The sequence below is a fragment of the Populus trichocarpa genome, chromosome 13 (assembly GCF_000002775.5).
Source record: "Populus trichocarpa isolate Nisqually-1 chromosome 13, P.trichocarpa_v4.1, whole genome shotgun sequence".
In the NCBI taxonomy this organism is placed as follows: Eukaryota; Viridiplantae; Streptophyta; class Magnoliopsida; order Malpighiales; family Salicaceae; genus Populus; species Populus trichocarpa.
The window spans coordinates 1,162,852-1,175,602 of NC_037297.2; the positions used below are offsets into that span (position 1 = coordinate 1,162,852).

A 12,751-nucleotide genomic window follows, 5' to 3' on the forward strand; every position below is an offset into this window, starting at 1 on the left:
GAGCGTGCAATAAAATTAGGTAACATATTAGCAGGAATAAAATTGAGATTACAGTACGAGTAAATTTAATTCACCTTAAACTAATTTTAAAAAAAAAACAAAAAAAAATTAGAAATTCATGTTCACGTGAACAGTGCGAGTGAAATAAATTAACTGCACTGATTTTCAAAAAAAAAAACAACAACTGTTCACGTGAACAGTGCGACGCACTGTTCGCGTGAATAGTGCAACAGTGGAGCCATGCTCCACTGTTAAGAGGAAATCACAACGAGAAGCAAACCTGTGGTGCAACAGTTAAAATTGGTGGGTCCCACCAATAAAAATCACTTTTTTCTTTGTTACCAAATATTCAAATATATGATTGCATGAACCTCACCCGCAACCACATTACCAAACAGCATCTTAATAGTTTACTGCAACCACACAAGGTGCTCGAAGTGTTGATTGATTGTGAACATATTAAAGCCTTTTTGCTTGTCAAAAAAATGAATCCTTTATATATAAAAAAAACGATATTCAAGAAATTGGAATTATTTTTTGTTATTTTATTTTTTTAAAAAAATCACTAAACACTTGAAAATGTGGAAAATAGTTTTATTTCATTTTTCACACCAAATATTAATGCAGATAAAATGATAGTTTATTTTCCTGCCTAAACTCATTAATATCAAGGTCAGGACCACGTAAAAAGTGTCCTTGTTCATCGCATTTTATTTTTTACCAGCTAAAGTGTCTTGAAATACAATTTTTTTTAAAAAAAAACTTAGGATTTTGAAAATATTTATGAGATAAGAAGGCTAGTTTTTTTTTATAAATATAAACATTTGAAAAATTCCCAAACATTGAAAGTTTTGAAAAAAACCAAAGAAATAATAGGAATCAAAATTATTTGAAATGGTTTTTTTATATTTTTAAAAATTATAATTTTATTAATAATATGGTTTTTAAAATTTTAATTATCAATAAATTTCCAAGTTTTTTTTTATCTTGGATGTTTTTGTAATTTTAATATTTTATTTTGATAAAAGATTTAATAGCTGCGAATTTTGGAATCTTTTTATTTCCTTATTTGAATTGCTTTTTTATTTATTGAGCATTTTGAAAATTCGTATTTTCTCACAAAAAAATATTTTTTTAGAAAAATTTAATGGTTCAGAATTCTTTTGATTTTTTTTATTATAGCATCTCTGTGTTTACCAGTTCCTTAAACATGTTCAAAAGTTTAAATTCTCTTTTTAAAAGATTATTTTCCTCGTCTCTTAAATGTAATGATCATCGCGGGTATTGTAGGAATACATAGTTTTTATTTATTAAGATATTTGAAAATTAAGATTTTTATTACTTGGTTATTAGTAAAACAATCTAGCTCAATCTTAATCTATGACATAGATAATAATTGCCAATTAACGTATCATTATGCTTATTTCATATGCAATTAATGAATAAAATATAATTATAAAGTTTAATTCTCAAATAATAAATAAAATATTAAATGATAAAATTAAAAAACAAATTTGAATTTCCTGAACTCATCCATATATCACTGCAAGATTCACGGATTAATTTTTCATAACCTAGGAGTGTCAAATGCATGTGATGGACTAATAAGCTCGATAGCTTCCTGATCTCTGCTGCTAAACATCTCGTGCAACTCATGAGATTGAGCACAACAGAATGTAGAAACATCAAAGAAATAGTGGTGAACAAGGAAACTGAAGGACAAAAAGGATTCATATTCTCCTGTGTTCATAAGCCTAAACCCTCTAGCTACTCGGGGAATCATGCCTTTTCATCTCCATCTTCGGAGGTGGTAGTCATAAATAAATGCCCAGAAATGAAAATCTTTTCGCACGCAGTCATATTCACACCAAAGCTGGATATTGTACTAACAGAAGACGTGGAGGCCAGTCATGGATACTGGGAGGACGACCTTTATTCCACTGTACAAAAGTAATTGTTCGAGGAGATGGTATGTATTGTTTCCTTAGGCTTATTTTCTTTTTTTTTTTTTTTTTTTTAGATTAACATGGGTGTTCAGGCTAACTTGTGCTAACTTGTGCGCAACTCGACTAATCCCACGAGCCTTAAAATTAACGATCATATAAGTTTCAGTAGCCCTGAAATTTATGAAATTCGAACTGGTGATCTCTGAGGAGTAAAACCAGAGCCTAACAAGTTAAACCTTAAGATTAAAATCACTTTGCTTTTGGTATTGCCTAAAATACAATGAGAAAAGATCATTTTCTTACCAATGCAGTTGTTTGTATGTCAACTCAAATGTATGAAGTGATGACTTCTTTAATGCTGTCGTTTTTTACTCAGTTGTAGGGTGATGGAGAGTACTGACTTCTTCAGAGATGGCGTCAAGCTCAAGCTCTAATACACGCAAGACTTGAGACTTGCAGCTGTCTCTGACCTGTGAATCTGCTTGGAGCTAGTGATTTCCTTCATTTCTTTACTAGTGAATACATGTTCTTGATCAATGGTGACAATTTTTAGGATTCCAAATTTACGGATGATTGGTTTCTTAAAGAACTTTATCATTGTTTTATTATTATTATTATTGATCACTCAATAAGAAATAAATTGTACCTACTTGATAAACTAATTTATTACAGCAAAGAAGTAAACATGTTTGGGAACTCGGTGCAAACCCGTGTTTCTAAATTTTTTTTTTTTGCTAAAATTTAATATAATTTGTATGTTTTGGATCGTTTTGATGTGCTGATATCAAAAATAATTTTTTAAAAATAAAAAAATATCATTGACATGCATTTTAACATAAAAAATTATTTGAAAAGCAACCATTACCACACTACCAAATACCCTCGTAATATTACGTTTTTGACCATGGATTGATAGTGTATCTTACAAATAATATTTAATATTGTTCAATCCCTAAAAGGCTATGATTTGACTATTATATTAATTAATCTCATTGGAAGTTACAGCATGCTGGATTGCATAACCAATACAATCCTTAATTATGCTTAGCCAATAAAAATCATACTTCATGATCAACCAACCACCTTTATCTTGGTGAGCATAATTATTAGATCCAAAATCAACCTTTATGAATTTTTTTTTATTTATTAAAATAATATTTTTTTAAAAAAAAATTCTTGGTATTAACCTAGTTAGGTTTAGACTGTGTTTAACTAAATCAACTGGTTTTGCCTAAGTCATTGTAAGAGATTAATTCAAATTAAAATTCAATTCTGATAAGAATTTGGATGGTCAACCCGCAGAGAGAGGATATTCCTAAAAGTTGCATTACTTGACAGAAGAAGGCACCACTCCCCAATGAGTCAACAAAATTAAAATGAGTGAAGGCCATGTTCCTAGAGAACTGCTCCTTGGTGGTGTCTCCATCCATTTTATTCCCGGCCCCACACAACTTGAGTCGTGGTGGCCCATGATTTATGCAAAGGGTCAATTTGCAAGAGTTGAATTTGTGCTGAAAAGGGAATTAAATAATGGCCCACTAGTTCATTGAAAAAATATATATATAGGAATATTCCCCAATACTAATTAATTTTATTCAACAATATTATTTTAAGAAAAAGTCAAGCATATTTATTTACATTTTTCCACGTTTTCTTGTAAAATTTTTATGGTGATCAGTGGAGATAAGCCCGCGCGCCCACTCCGCTCTCATTATTTTTTGGATTTATTTAAAAATAAATAAATAAATTCAAGATAAATATACAATTTTCTCTCATTTTTATATCTTTTTTTTGTGTTTAAAATGGATCTAAGAATTAACTATTAATATACCACTAATTTCTTATTGAATTGTATAAAATTTTATATTGTGTCATCAAGGAACACCTTGATTATGAAGTAAATTCCAAGCACACTTCACACCAACACTATTAATCACAATTAAACAATATATAACATTATAAAAAAAGGTAAAATATTCATATAAAAAGTCGCTCAATTCCTTAATTAAACAATGTCTACTTTGACATCCCCGTTTGTGCATGATCATGAAAGCTGTATTAGCAGGTAATCTCATTTGTCAACTTCTATATATATATATATATATATATATATATATATATATATAAAATTATAAAAACTTAATTTTTTTTTTTTATATTTGGGATCATTTTGATAATTTACTGATCTCAAAAATAATTTTAAAAAAATAAAAAAATATATTATTTTGATGCATTTCGAGATAAAAATTTCTTTGAAAAGCAACCGCAACCACACTCCCAAATAGTGGTACGAACATGCTAAAATTAATTTTTAAAAAATAAAATAATATATTTTTAAAAATAATTTCTGCAAAAATAAGTTCCAAACAAAAATAAATCAATTATTTCCCCAGTTTTCTCAAAAAGAATATATTCTTAAAACAAAAGGTAAAATCCAAACAAAAATCCATCAATTTAATATAAAGAAGCTTATTTATTCATATAAAATAGTCACTCAAATCCATGGTTAATTACATACCAAAGGAAAGAAATTATTACAATGCCAATAAAATAAAAAAACCCTAAAAATCAAGTCCATCAGAAAAGCCATCGTCATAGGCAGCCATCTCACCAACATCGGAAATCATATCACCAACCAGCAATCCACCAAGCAATCCAGCTCCCAATCCCAAAGCCATATTTCCTTTACCACTTTTCTTGGGCTTCTGTTGTTGCATCACTGGTGGATACCCACCATAACCGGGTTGTGGTGGATAACCGGGATACCCATGTCCGGGTGCAGGTGGGTATCCACCATAACCATGTTGGGGTGGTGGAGGATACTGATAAGGATAAGGATATGGATAAGGAGCCGCTTGAGGCGGTGGCGCTGGGTAGGCAGAACTTGAACCAGGAGCACCCTGATATCCCGTTGCAGGGTAGGCAGTGACGGGCTCATGATATCCCTTTGCAGGAGAAGCAGCAGCAGCAACATGCTCGCCCGTCTTTTTCGCCTTCTCCGGCGCAGGAGCACTGACTTTCTCACCAAAATTAAAGGAGAAACTCAACGTTCCTTTCATCTTCCCAGATGGGGTCTTGACAGCATAGCTCATGAGACCACCTTTTCCATCTTTTGAATCCAGTAATTCCTTGACAGGCACAGAAACCACCCCAACTTCTTTATCTCCCATCATTCGCTCAGCTAGAAGCTTGAACTTGATTTGCAAGCGATTTTGTTGAGCAGCGGCTTCGTCGATGTTGAATTTCATGGGGAAATTCCAAAGAGGGTTAGGCCCACAATCTTTATGAACGTGGGTTTTCTGTTTCTGCTTAGACTTGTGTGGATCTCCCTTGATGGAAACAACACAATAGAGATCCATCTTGCCGAAAACGTTCACATCTTTGAGATCTTTGCCTGAGGCAACCGTGATCTCTAATGGCCTGCACTCCATAATGATGAAAGCTCTGATCAATCAAGAAAATTGTTATGAAGAGTTACGAGAGAGAACTAAATTTTTTGAAAGAAAGATTGTCTTTTTGGGGTTTCGCTGAGAAAACGATGGCTATAAATATATATACTAAAGGATAGTTTTTGTTTGATTTCAAGGAAAGTGGTAGGAAAATTCGTGAGCTGTGATCAACCGAATTTAGATTCTTTAGGAATTTGAATAGGGCCCCACGCGTTTTCCTTTCGTTTTTAGAAAAAAAAAAAAGGAATAGTAGTTATTTATAATAGATTGATTTTTTTTTCTATTATAGCTTATTTTTACAAGAGGGATATAGAGGAGATGTAGTACTTGTTTGGTATAGTGATGTTGTGTGCCGACTTTTTTTTAGATTTTTTAATTTAATATTAAAATTATTAAAAATATTAATTTATTTTTTTAAAATAAATATATTTAAAAAAATATCTAAAAAAAATTATCACATATCCTCATTTAATTTGAACAACATACAACAATTGGGAATCCAATTGGATTAGATCAAGTAGATTTGTTTATTCATTTGGTATTCATTAAATTTCATTTTTAACAAAATCATTCCCTACAAAGTTAAATTATGAAATTTGATAAATTTTCATAATCGATAAAAATATTAAAATATTTTTTAACAAATTATATAATAAAGTTTAAAATTCAAATCTACAAATTGATTTATGAAAAAAAATCTAACGAATACATATACATTAATTATTATTTATTATTCATTTGTATTTAAAAAAGAATAAAAATTAAAAATATTATAATTGATTAAAAATAGTAAATAACTCTTAACAAGTATTTAAAAAAAATGCATTAGCTAAATAATGACTTGTGATTATTATTACTAGTAGTAAATCCGTGTATACAGCGTGTAATGTATGTATTATTATTTTGGTCTCGGATAAATAAATGAAATACGCGTAGAAGGCGTGTTTGTATTTAAATATATGAAAAGTAAACTTTTTGCCTAGTAAAACTTAATAATTATTGATATTTGCCTTCTTCGGGATGGGGTAGGAATGACGTTGACACGTGGAGCTACCCATTTCCTTGAAGCTGCACGTGTAGCATTGCCATCATCAATCACGTCAATTTGCCGGCTTTAAAGGGTCCACGACTGAGGACATAATAGTAAATACAAGCAATGCCTAGGTTAAAATTTTAAAAGCAACCATGTTTTTTAAAATTTAAATTTTTTTTATTAAAAATTAATTTTTTATTATATTTTAAATTATTTTGATGCGCTAATTTTAAAAATAATTTTTTAAAAATAAAATTTTTTTTATATATTTCAGACGAAAAACACTTTGAAAAGTAATCACAACCATACAACCACGATAAAAATAAAAAATTCTTGGGCCCTGCTTTCCAGTCATGGTGGACCACCTACTATACATACATACATACATATATATAGACGTGATGCCATTGATGGGTCTTCATGAGTTTTGCTAATCCAACAGGAAACTAGTAAAATATATGGTATGAGCAAATTTTCTCACCACATTCAGACCAAGCACAAGATGGAATGGAAACGCCATGAGTAGGTATAACTAATGGAAATGGAGGAAAGAAGAGGATGGTGCTATCTTATGGGTACATTTTTGGAGTAATCCACTCCCATGCTTCATAATTTTACACCAAACTTAGTCATGATGGATTTGCTGGATTGACATTGACGCCCGGCAAGGAAGACCCCGTGTCCTTGTGTTTATATCAGTTGCTGCCTTTTCACGAGAAATATTTTTTGCAGCCATATTGATTGTGTCCCAATCGATGCACAGTGCACACCCAAGAGCAGCCTTGGAGGAGTTGGCTGGCTTTTTTGTCCCAATTCATGTAGTCCAATCCTTCGATGAGGGTTTTGTGTATTGGCCCATATTGGTTGTCAAAGAGGGTGGTAAGGCACATAGCCTAACAAGCCTGACACGGAGGTGACAACATCGTTGCAAGTGGTCAAAAGGCTCAGCATCTGCTGCGAAATATCTATGCTTGGTGTACTGGGTCCGGCACTTGGAGGAGGGGTGTTGAAATTGTGCGAGTTTCTGGGTGCTACTTCGGTATGATGTTGTGAATAATTAAGTGGGGCTTTTGCAAATTGAGTAGGGAGGGGAAGAATAGGCAATGGAGATGGAGGAAAAACCTTTTGAATGTTCTTACTACTAAAACCCATAGCAACAGAAGTAGTGGGTGCATCACCATCAGCAAAACTAGCATTGTTGTTGAAGTTGTTTCTATTACCAACCATCATTTGCTCTCCACTATTAGTTTCCTCCCCACCCAACATGAATTTTACACGATTTCCTCTACTACCATTACCACCAGTTACTGGTGCTGCTTCATCACCGTTTGGTCTCTTCAATATAGATTTCAGCTGTACTGTTGACTGTGAAGGAGGTTGGTGTGCAAATGCTACAGCTTGCCAATCAGCAAGAGGATCCTCAGCCTGTGCTGCATCAACAAAAGTGTCATCTCTGCTCTTGTCAGATTCGGGTGCCTCTGAAGCAGGAGCTCCTACTTCACGAATGTTGTACCTTACATTCACATCGCCAAACAAGGATTTGTTCCCAAGAGCATATTTAAGAGCTGCCTGTGCATCAAGCTTTCGACGAAACACAACACGGCATTGTGATGACTTCCAAAAGACACGGATTGCAGACTGATCTATTGACCCAAATCGAGCAAACCTTGCCTTCAGCTGCGCGGCAGATGGAAGAGATGTCTCAGGAGGGAACCTCAGCACCAACATAGTGGGCTCAATAGCTCTAACTGGAGGCTCCATTTTTTTGAAAGAATCTGGTTTGACTGACTTTCGTGGAGGTTGCGCCACTGGCTGTTTTCCTTCCACCCGTTGGGTAGCAGCAGTCTGTTTCCCTTCTGCTCGCTGCCTAGCCACTGTTTCTTTCCCTTCAGCTCCAAGCGTATCCAAAGTTCTCTGAGCCTTCTTCTCTGCAGCCAATGACTTCAACTGAATAATTTTTTTTTGCCTTTTTGCTGCAATTTCTTCCTGGCGATCAGATGGCAAACGCTTCCGTCCAGCTTTTGTTGGATCATTAGGTCTGACAAGGAGTTTTGCTGGTTTTGAAGGTATCAAACCTCTGGTGTCCTCACTGGCAGAATAGTCAGAAGCCCCAATACTGGACAAGGATTTAGTGCCACGAACTTCAACAACCTCAGTCTCGGATGGTGGTGACAAAACCAAGCTTTTCTGGAAAACGAGGGACCGGAATCGCAAGAAGAAATGCATTGTAACTGAATGGCTATTTCTTTCTGCAACATGGAAAGGATCGAGAGCTAGAGCAAGGAAATCACTAAGTAGCTGTGGTAGCTCGAACTCAATACCATCTTTCTTTTGACTGTTAAGCTGAGAATCCTCTCCAGGAGAAAAACTGATATGGGTGGATTTTCCTAATGAGATTCTCACTTCCTCACCTTTTCCAGTGGCCAATCGCTTCTTTGGACGATCAGGATTAGTTTCTGCTCGTATCTCTTTCTTCCTTTTCCCCCCCATAATAGACTTCTGCGAACTGGTGTCCCCAACAGGCCGTTTAATGACTTTGACCTTTTTTACTCCACTACCTGTACTTGTTCCAACAGATTGTGTGGCATTAAGTGGTGAAAGAAGTGAACCTGGCTCACCATCCTGAAGTTTACTCAATCCACTGTCTACCTCTGCTCTTGCAGAAAAGCTCAGTTCATTTTGCTGAGAAACTTGATTTGATCCTGATGCTTTTGCACTCTCTTCATATGTACAATCTGACACACCCTTAAGCTGCTCCTTCCCAGGTAAGTCAGACCACCCTGTACTCATCAGACCCACAGCCACATCTGATCCTGGTTCACCTTCTATTTCTTGCATAGCACCCTTCTTATCAAGAGACACATTTGCATCTCCTGGAGCATGATCTAAGACTAACGCTGCTTTGCCAGCTCCATCTTCACTAGAATCCACATCTTCTTTGGTTATAAGCACAGACTGCTCATGTTTTGCTGAAATATGGGGGGTTGAAGCTCTTTTCTGCAACACAAAATCACCAGCTTCCACTGCTGATGAACCAGCCTCCACATAAACTGCTAGGGATGAGGAACCTGCTTGCCTTTGGACAATTTCAAAAGCTCTCAGCTCACTTGGCTCATCTCTTCGCTTAAGGAGATAATTGCCTTTTTTTGAATGGTCCTTGACTTTTATAGGTTTTTTTGAGCTCTTCTCGCCACCCGGAGCTTCAGCTATCACCAATGGACCACTCAAAGGAGCTGGGGGAGAGCCAACCAAATGAGAATAGAAAGAAAACGTGTTCAAACATAGAATAAAAAATAGCCAACAGAAAGGAGAAAAAAATGAAAGGTCTATCCAGGCAAATTTATGAAACACAAACTATTAAAGGAAGAAAGTGCAGGCTCTCGCCTATGATCTGTGATAATAAAAGAACCAAATCTTATACCACATATGCAAGAGATTAGAGGTGCTAAGAATTTTTCAGATGAAAAAACTCATCATGTTCTATAAAATCTCTGAAATTACAATATATAGAATTACTTGGTGCAATGAATCTTACTCAAAAAATGTGCCAAGTTTCTTACATATATTTCACTTTCAATTAAAGCAAAAAATTTTAGCTTTCAAAAATTCAGGCTAGAACTCTTAAGACAACATTTATTAGACATGAAATTGGACAAATTCAATTTTGGTGTAGTAATTTATTTGGAAACTGCCCTGTGAATCATATTTCAAATTCAATAACATGCAAATAGATAAAAGGGGCCAATTAGTTCTCAAAGGCAGACAAGGCACAAAGATTAGCAACCTCTATTTGGAAAAAAGATTGAGCCAAATAAAAGGATGCTAGCAAACATGCTCTGAGGCGATACTCAGAAATACACGCATATTAAATTTTTTTAAAAAATACATAAAAGAAATGTGAATGTTTGCTATATTAAGAGTTTCAACAAGGTTGCGCATGCATCCTCAAAACTTCTGGTGATGCATCGACTACCTTACACTTTATTTATCCCTCCAAGTGCATGGCGCAAGCATAAAGAAACTATTCTCAATGAGTTGAAGATTTAACCATTTGATAACCATGTATGCTCTATCTTATATTATAAAACAGAGCAAGACCTTAACTCTTATACCTTCACTATAAATCTCAAGGGAAATGCTTGTGTTGCATTAGAGAAGTGAAAGCAGTCAGTGCACAAGTAAAAACATAGCGAGATAATTCAAACTACTTGTCATTATTCAAGAAGCAATGTGATAAGGCATCTAATAGAAACAAAAAGGAGTACAGGAAGAAGCATGGGCATCCAACATCATGGGGCAATAACATCAAGACACTATCTAAGACCTAAGCAAACCGAACATTGCAAACAAGCACAAAACATTTACCAAGAAAACAATACCTCGAGTTGGCTCTTTAGCAAGCTGATTTGGTACCTTAGCGGTATCATTAGAAGGCCGTGAACTCTGAACTGCAAATGCCTGTGCATAGGTCTCATCAAACTCTTCAAAAACAGCATTGCGAAAAGCAAAAGCCCTCGCCTTATTCTTAATAAATTCAAAACTCTCCTGATCACATCCATGAGGCCCGACAGCCAACTGCTTCACAAAAGCAAGAGTCTCCCCCGGCTTAAACCCATCTCTTGCCTTCATAATCTGACTCGCCGAATAAACCCCTCCAGGCTCATAATCCGACACATCCACCACATAATACCCTGGCACATTTGCAGGCCTAAAATTATACTTATTCCTACACTTACAAGCCAAGCCAAGTGCACTCCTCCTACTCGCCTCATCCGTTGCCTCCTCCACTGCCTTAATGAAAGTCCTGGAATTTGTTTGCTGCGATTTCTCTGCGAAATTCACATCAAACTGAATAAGCTCCGCCGGATCAAACCAACCATAACTACTATCCCCGAAAAAAGCAACCAACACATGACCTTCCCTCCTCGTCCGCCTTACTGACGAGGAAGCAAACGCCTCATTAAATATATGCCCCGGCCACCGCGGATGCGATTTCACTTTCCCCCAAACCATATCACCGACTTCAAAACCATAAATCAATGCCCTAGACGTACCAGTCATTGCTCCATTATCCTCGTTAGCAACAAAATCATCAAATTCACTCCATAAAGATCTATAATCTCCTAACGCTAACCTATCTTGCCTCTCTTCATCTTTAACAGCAAAATCAAAACTTCTTTCACTTCTCACTTCAGAAACCCTAGATTCTTCTTCTTCTGGTTCTTCCTCTTCTTCAATCTTAGAAACCCTAGCATTCTTAGCTTCTTGTTGTTCACTCTCGATTGATGAAACCCTAGGTTCTTCTTCCTCTCCATTCGAATTTTTTGTGTGTAATTCAGCATATATCATTTGCAAGAGGTGAAATTGAAAGAGTGAACACTGGAAAGATGGAATCTTGATTGAAGGCTAAAATAGTTATCCTTTCTATTGAGAGAGATTAGGGGTCTGTTTGGTTCGTGTAAAACTTTGGGTTTTTTTGTAGGAAAGGAGATAAGGGCGTGTTTGGATGGAGAGAAAATAAGGAGGGATTTTATAGTAATTAGGGATTTTTATCTGATGGAACTGGGCGGGTCGTGAAGAGCGGGGTTGTCGAAGGTTTTCGATGGTGCCACTCTAATGTGGAGCCTTTTCTTAAAGTGGATTCTGACCGTCTGATGGAAATCATGATGTTATTAATATTTGAAGAAATTTTGCCATGTCCCCGTCAACGTTTTTTCTTCATTAAAAGGGAATTTTGAGGGAGATATAAAAAATAAGAGAAATGCGTGGATTGGGAAATCAAGTTGTTTGATTGTTTGGGAGTGATGAAACTTGTCACAACTTGTCAATCAATCTAGTGACTTTTTTATTTGATTTTTTGGCATGATTGGATTGGATTTTACTTTAAATTAGATTTAAAAAAATTATTTCATTTAAAACGCTAAAAAAAAATGAGTTAATTTAAATTTTCAAGTTGATATAACTAAATTTTATTTTTAAATAAATCCAGAATGTGTGTTCCGGAGTGTTTTATGATAATAAATAAATAAGCATATAAAAAGATGAGAAATATGTGAAATGAAGTTGATTATTATTTTTCGGAGCTAATCATTCTCCATATTTTTATTTTTATTACATCTAGCGTGTTGATTTTAGAGGTAGCAAGCAAAGTTTTGAAATTTGGTCCGGCCCGGCAGATTGATCCGGGATCCGGCCGATCCGGAGCTGGAACCAGATCGGATTAAGAAAAAATAGAAAAAGTCATGACCCGGTGTGAGCCGGCTGACCGGCGGGTTGATCCGGCAAAACCCGGTTGCAATCCATTGACTTTTGTTTTTTTACTG

General features: G+C 35.2%; 2 protein-coding genes across 2 annotated transcripts; both read right to left on the minus strand.

Annotated features, from left to right (window-relative positions):
* Window positions 1-4,399: 4,399 nt before the first annotated feature.
* LOC7481743 (protein SRC2 homolog) lies at window positions 4,400-5,560 on the minus strand. The gene has a single exon (XM_002319492.4). It carries the CDS (start codon window positions 5,375-5,377, stop codon window positions 4,508-4,510), a length of 870 nt encoding a protein of 289 aa, XP_002319528.1. The 5' UTR covers window positions 5,378-5,560; the 3' UTR covers window positions 4,400-4,507.
* Window positions 5,561-6,931: 1,371 nt separating this feature from the next.
* LOC7481744 (PWWP domain-containing protein 1) lies at window positions 6,932-11,950 on the minus strand. Its single transcript, XM_024583818.2, has 2 exons — window positions 10,808-11,950; window positions 6,932-9,661 (listed from the first exon to the last, which is right to left on the minus strand). The coding sequence occupies exons 1-2, from the start codon at window positions 11,775-11,777 to the stop codon at window positions 7,296-7,298; spliced, it is 3,336 nt and encodes a 1,111-aa protein (XP_024439586.2). The 5' UTR covers window positions 11,778-11,950; the 3' UTR covers window positions 6,932-7,295.
* Window positions 11,951-12,751: the final 801 nt, after the last annotated feature.